The sequence below is a fragment of the Oncorhynchus gorbuscha genome, unplaced genomic scaffold (assembly GCF_021184085.1).
Source record: "Oncorhynchus gorbuscha isolate QuinsamMale2020 ecotype Even-year unplaced genomic scaffold, OgorEven_v1.0 Un_scaffold_1238, whole genome shotgun sequence".
Taxonomy (NCBI): Eukaryota; Metazoa; Chordata; class Actinopteri; order Salmoniformes; family Salmonidae; genus Oncorhynchus; species Oncorhynchus gorbuscha.
Genome location: NW_025746073.1, coordinates 95,212 through 102,402, shown reverse-complemented (window position 1 = coordinate 102,402; position 7,191 = coordinate 95,212). Strand labels below are relative to the sequence as shown.

The 7,191-nt window shown below is 46.5% G+C and overlaps 1 protein-coding gene across 1 annotated transcript in view; it reads left to right on the top strand.

Moving 5' to 3' along the window:
* The window catches only part of LOC124021874 (zinc finger protein 391-like), a 57,496-nt gene extending 51,338 nt beyond the window's left edge, over positions 1-6,158 (top strand). Inside the window, exon 2 of the mRNA XM_046337012.1 lies at positions 3,550-6,158. Coding sequence (XP_046192968.1) covers positions 3,550-4,565 — 1,016 coding nt within the window. The 3' untranslated portion in view covers positions 4,566-6,158. The remainder of the gene's footprint in view (positions 1-3,549) is intronic.
* Positions 6,159-7,191: the final 1,033 nt, after the last annotated feature.

Sequence of the window (7,191 nt, the reverse complement as noted above, 5' to 3'; positions counted from 1 at the left end):
TAGAACAGTCACTTTACAATAGTGCATCTAAATCTTAAAGGGTGGGGGGGGGTGAGAAGGATTACTTATCCTATCCTAGGTATTCCTTAAAGGGGTGGGGTTTCAGGTGTCTCCGGAAGGTGGTGATTGACTCCGCTGTCCTGGCGTCGTGAGGGAGTTTGTTCCACCATTGGGGGTCCAGAGCAGTGAACAGTTTTGACTGGGCTGAGCGGGAACTGTACTTCCTCAGTGGTAGGGAGGCGAGCAGGCCAGAGGTGGATGAACGCAGTGCCCTTGTTTGGGTGTAGGGCCTGATCAGAGCCTGGAGGTACTGAGGTGCCGTTCCCCTCACAGCTCCGTAGGCAAGAACCATGGTCTTGTAGCGGATGCGAGCTTCAACTGGAAGCCAGTGGAGAGAGCGGAGGAGCGGGGTGACGTGAGAGAACTTGGGAAGGTTGAACACCAGACGGGCTGCGGCGTTCTGGATGAGTTGTAGGGGTTTAATGGCACAGGCAGGGAGCCCAGCCAACAGCGAGTTGCAGTAATCCAGACGGGAGATGACAAGTGCCTGGATTAGGACCTGCGCCGCTTCCTGTGTGAGGCAGGGTCGTACTCTGCGGATGTTGTAGAGCATGAACCTACAGGAACGGGCCACCGCCTTGATGTTAGTTGAGAACGACAGGGTGTTGTCCAGGATCACGCCAAGGTTCTTAGCGCTCTGGGAGGAGGACACAATGGAGTTGTCAACCGTGATGGCGAGATCATGGAACAGGCAGTCCTTCCCCGGGAGGAAAAGCAGCTCCGTCTTGCCGAGGTTCAGCTTGAGGTGGTGATCCGTCATCCACACTGATATGTCTGCCAGACATGGAGAGATGCGATTCGCCACCTGGTCATCAGAAGGGGGAAAGGAGAAGATTAATTGTGTGTCGTCTGCATAGCAATGATAGGAGAGACCATGTGAGGTTATGACAGAGCCAAGTGACTTGGTGTATAGCGAGAATAGGAGAGGGCCTAGAACAGAGCCCTGGGGGACACCAGTGGTGAGAGCGCGTGGTGAGGAGACAGATTCTCGCCACGCCACCTGGTAGGAGCGACCTGTCAGGTAGGACGCAATCCAAGCGTGGGCGGCGCCGGAGATGCCCAACTCAGAGAGGGTGGAGAGGAGGATCTGATGGTTCACAGTATCGAAGGCAGCCGATAGGTCTAGAAGGATGAGAGCAGAGGAGAGAGAGTTAGCTTTAGCAGTGCGGAGCGCCTCCGTGATACAGAGAAGAGCAGTTTCAGTTGAATGACTAGTCTTGAAACCTGACTGATTTGGATCAAGAAGGTCATTCAGAGAGAGATAGCGGGAGAGCTGGCCAAGGACGGCACGTTCAAGAGTTTTGGAGAGAAAAGAAAGAAGGGATACTGGTCTGTAGTTGTTGACATCGGAGGGATCGAGTGTAGGTTTTTTCAGAAGGGGTGCAACTCTCGCTCTCTTGAAGACGGAAGGGACGTAGCCAGCGGTCAGGGATGAGTTGATGAGCGAGGTGAGGTAAGGGAGAAGGTCTCCGGAAATGGTCTGGAGAAGAGAGGAGGGGATAGGGTCAAGCGGGCAGGTTGTTGGGCGGCCGGCCGTCACAAGACGCGAGATTTCATCTGGAGAGAGAGGGGAGAAAGAGGTCAGAGCACAGGGTAGGGCAGTGTGAGCAGAACCAGCGGTGCCGTTTGACTTAGCAAACGAGGATCGGATGTCGTCGACATTCTTTTCAAAATGGTTGACAAAGTCATCTGCAGAGAGGGAGGAGGGGGGAGGAGGATTCAGGAGGGAGGAGAAGGTGGCAAAGAGCTTCCTAGGGTTAGAGGCAGATGCTTGGAATTTAGAGTGGTAGAAAATGGCTTTAGCAGCAGAGACAGAGGAGGAAAATGTAGAGAGGAGGGAGTGAAAGGATGCCAGGTCTGCAGGGAGGCGAGTTTTCCTCCATTTCCACTCGGCTGCCCGGAGCCCTGTTCTGTGAGCTCGCAATGAGTCGTCGAGCCACGGGGCGGGAGGGGAGGACCGAGCCGGCCTGGAGGATAGGGGACATAGAGAGTCAAAGGATGCAGAAAGGGAGGAGAGGAGGGTTGAGGAGGCAGAATCAGGAGATAGGTTGGAGAAGGTTTGAGCAGAGGGAAGAGATGATAGGATGGAAGAGGAGAGAGTAGCGGGGGAGAGAGAGCGAAGGTTGGGACGGCGCGATACCATCCGAGTAGGGGCAGTGTGGGAGGTGTTAGATGAGAGCGAGAGGGAAAAGGATACAAGGTAGTGGTCGGAGACTTGGAGGGGAGTTGCAATGAGGTTAGTGGAAGAACAGCATCTAGTAAAGATGAGGTCGAGCGTATTGCCTGCCTTGTGAGTAGGGGGGAAGGTGAGAGGGTGAGGTCAAAAGAGGAGAGGAGTGGAAAGAAGGAGGCAGAGAGGAATGAGTCAAAGGTAGACGTGGGGAGGTTAAAGTCGCCCAGCACTGTGAGAGGTGAGCCGTCCTCAGGAAAGGAGCTTATCAAGGCATCAAGCTCATTGATGAACTCTCCGAGGGGACCTGGAGGGCGATAAATGATAAGGATGTTAAGCTTGAAAGGGCTGGTAACTGTGACAGCATGGAATTCAAAGGAGGCGATAGACAGATGGGTAAGGGGAGAAAGAGAGAATGACCACTTGGGAGAGATGAGGATCCCGGTGCCACCACCCCGCTGACCAGAAGCTCTCGGGGTGTGCGAGAACACGTGGGCGGACGAAGAGAGAGCAGTAGGAGTAGCAGTGTTGTCTGTGGTGATCCATTTTTCCGTCAGTGCCAAGAAGTCGAGGGACTGGAGGGAGGCATAGGCTGAGATGAACTCTTAACCCTTATCTACCATTCTAGCCCCATCTTAACCCTTATCTACCATTCTAGCCCCATCTTAACCCTTATCTACCATTCTAGCCCCGTCTTAACTTAAACTTGTATCATTCTAGTAGCAAACCAACAATTAGCACATTAAGTGGAGATTAGTTCATGAATTTCCTGGCTGGGCTGTGGGACAGTGGAGATTAGTTTATAAATTACCTGGCTGGACTGTGGGACAGTGGAGATTAGTTTATAAATTGTCTGGCTGGGCTGTGGGACAGTGGAGATTAGTTTATAAATCACCTGGCTGGGCTGTGGGACAGTGGAGATTCGTTTATAAATTGCCTGGCTGGGCTGTGGGACAGTGGAGATTAGTTTATGAATTACCTGGCTGGGCTGTGGGACAGTGGAGATTAGTTTATGAATTACCTGGCTGGGCTGTGGGACAGTGGAGATTAGTTTATGAATTGCCTGGCTGGGCTTTGGAACAGTGGATGTGTAGGAATTATTCAAATGGAACTGTTAACAGCCATAAACTGTGATTAATGTGAATAACTAACAGCTATCAACCAATCAGCATCCAGGATCCACATTTTGTGTTTCATAATGAGGGCTCTAGTCTGGATTAAACCTCATAGGAAAACAGTTTTATAATGGAGGTTTCAGTCAGGTCTGTCTGTTTAACTAAATACTCTGTTTAACTAAATACTCCTTTTGTCTTTGGCAGGAGAGAGACCAGTCTCTCCATCTGACAGCAGAAAGAGTCCTTCAGGGGAACCAGACCCTGAGAAGAGTCCTTCAGGGGAACCAGACCCTGAGACGCCAGCGATGCAACACCACTGCTCCCAGTGTAACATGAGTTTTAAGTGGTTATGGAAGCTGAAAGAGCATGAGAGGAAACACACTGGAGAAAAGCCCTTCCAATGCTCCCAGTGTGGAAATAGATTCTCACGATCACATGACCTAAAATCACACGAGAGGACACACACAGGGGAAAAACCTCACAATTGTTCCCAGTGTGGAAAGCTTTTTTCCCATTTAGGGAACCTGAACAAACATAAGAGAATACACTCTGGAGAGAAGCCTTACCCCTGTTCCCATTGTGGAAAGAATTTTAGGTTGTCAGGTAACCTGAAAACGCATGAGAGGACACACACAGGGGAGAAACCTTACCATTGCTCCCTGTGTGGTAAGAATTTTACCAAGTTAGGGAACCTGAAAGATCACGAGAAGAAACACACAGGAGAAAAGCCTTACCACTGCTCCAATTGTGGAAAGAGATTTTCAACATCATCAGACTTAAAAAAGCACGAGATGACACACACCGGGGAGAAATCTTACCATTGCTCTCAGTGTGGAAATAGTTTCTTACGATCACATGACCTGAGATCACATGAGCGGACACACACAGGGGAAAAACCACACAGTTGTTCCCAGTGTGGAAAGTGTTTTTTGCATTTAGGGAACCTGAACAAACATAAGAAAATACACTCTGGAGAGAAGCCTTACCCCTGTTCCCATTGTGGAAAATTCTTTAGGTCGTTAGATAACATGAGGGAGCATGAGAAGACACACGCGGGGAAGAAGCTTTACCATTGCGCCTTGTGCGGGAAGAGATATTCCCGATCACATGACCTAAAATCACATAAAAGGAAACACACGGGGGAAGAAAACACACAATTACACACACAGGGGAAAAACCACGCAGTTGGTCCCAGTGTGGAAAGAATCACACGCAGTTAGAGAACCGTTCCCGTTGTGTGGAACTATATTTTCCCGATCACATGACCAACAATTCACATCAAATCTAACCAAGCTGTATTTATTCAGCACATTTCAGACATGGAGTGGATCACAATGGGCAAAAGGGAAAAAAACAATGAAAACTAATACTGAAATATTTACGACACAAGAAACATAAGAGGATATAAAAAAGAAAGAAAAGAAAGATTAACAATAAAAAAACATTTGTGCCCAGCTGTGGATAAAACACTGCTAGCATTTGTCTGCGCCATTTTCATGATGGCTAGCAGCTAATTGCTACTTAACACTGCTAGCATTTGTCTGCTCCATTTTCATGATGGCTAGCAGCTAATTGCTACTTAACACTGCTAGCATTCGTCTGCTCCATTTTCATGATGGCTAGCAGCTAATTGCTACTTAACACTGCTAGCATTTGTCTGCACCATTTTCATGATGGCTAGCAGCTAATTGCTACTTAACACTGCTAGCATTCGTCTGCTCCATTTTCATGATGGCCAGCAGCTAATTGCTACTTAACACTGCTAGCATTCGTCTGCTCCATTTTCATGATGGCTAGCAGCTAATTGCTACTTAACACTGCTAGCATTCGTCTGCTCCATTTTCATGATGGCTAGCAGCTAATTGCTACTTAACACTGCTAGCATTCGTCTGCTCCATTTTCATGATGGCTAGCAGCTAATTGCTACTTAACACTGCTAGCATTCGTCTGCTCCATTTTCATGATGGCTAACAGCTAATTGCTACTTAACACTGCTAGCATTCGTCTGCTCCATTTTCATGATGGCTAGCAGCTAATTGCTACTTAACACTGCTAGCATTCGTCTGCTCCATTTTCATGATGGCCAGCAGCTAATTGCTACTTAACACTGCTAGCATTCGTCTGCTCCATTTTCATGATGGCTAGCAGCTAATTGCTACTTAACACTGCTAGCATTCGTCTGCTCCATTTTCATGATGGCTAGCAGCTAATTGCTACTTAACACTGCTAGCATTCGTCTGCTCCATTTTCATGATGGCTAGCAGCTAATTGCTACTTACAGGACACAAACTTGCGGTGCCAGCCGTAAAGGCTGTCTGCATTGCGGAACCAGTAGCAATTTTTTTTTTCTGTTTTTTTTTTACTTGAACAACATACATCTTCAACATACAATCTACCTGCAGCGAAGCCATTCAACATTTACATTACATTTAGTCATCTAGCAGACTGCTGTGACCCACAGGAGCAACCAGGCTCAAGCGTCCCGCCCAAAGGGATGTCGACAGATCTCCCACCAAGTCAAATCGAGGACTCAAACCATTTATATATATATTTTGTGAAATGAATACCGAGTATGTCTACTTCACCATCAGCCCATTTACAGGTAAACTACAGGATCATGTAAAAACTGTTTTTGGTAAAGGTCCAATACGTAACATTGTAGTAATATAATATATATGTAATATTCATAATTAGGAGTCCAGAAAAGTTGTCTTCAGTGAGACAGTGAGACAATGAGACAGTGAGACAATGAGACAGTGAGACAATGAGACAGTGAGACAATGAGACAGTGAGACAGTGAGACAGTGAGACAATGAGACAGTGAGACAGTGAGACAGTGAGACAGTGAGACAATGAGACAGTGAGACAATGAGACATTGAGACAGTGAGACAATGAGACAGTGAGACAATGAGACAGTGAGACAGTGAGACAATGAGACAGTGAGACAGTGAGACAGCTTGAGGACTTAATATAAAACTTGAGTCATCGGCACCTTTTTTGTTTTAAAGCCTTGGATTTCTAATCCTCTGATGTTGTTGTGATGATGTCATGATTTATGATGTTTAGAATCCTCTGATGTTGTTGTGATGATGTCATGATTTATGATGTTAGAATCCTCTGATGTTGTTGTGATGATGTCATGATTTATGATGTTTAGAATCCTCTGATGTTGTTGTGACGATGTCATGATTTATGATGTTAGAATTTTCTGATGTTGTTGTGACAATGTCATGATTTATGATGTTTAGAATCCTCTAATGTTGTTGTGACGATGTCACGATTTATGATGTTTAGAATCCTCTGATGTTGTTGTGACGATGTCACGATTTATGATGTTTAGAATCCTCTGATGTTGTTGTGATGATGTCACGATTTATGATGTTAGAGCCGATTTGGACATGTCGGTATAAAAGACCGAACATACAAGAGCTCCATGTACGTGTGTGTAAATATATGAAATATGAATGTATATGGTGTATTAGTATTAGGTACCTTTTATGATTTACATTTATCTGATTGAGATATGTTCCTTTATTAGTGTAACTTCGTGTTTGGCTCCTCCCCCTCCCCTCTCGTCCGTTCATTGTACTGTGGTAAGTGTGTTAGTGATAGGATAAAGGCAGGAAGTTTTGGACTTCGGGGTGAGGGCAGTCCGAGCTAGACGCGGGTGCGGTATAGTCTTTTGACCATACAGACATATGAACAGGCCGTCTTATGTATTTTTCACATCAAGGAATCTATGCTTTTAAGTTGATTGGAGAATCATTTATTTGTTAGATATAAGAAGAATAAACCTTTTTGTTGCACCATATCCCTGGATCTCATTGGATGTTTTTTGCCGGTTG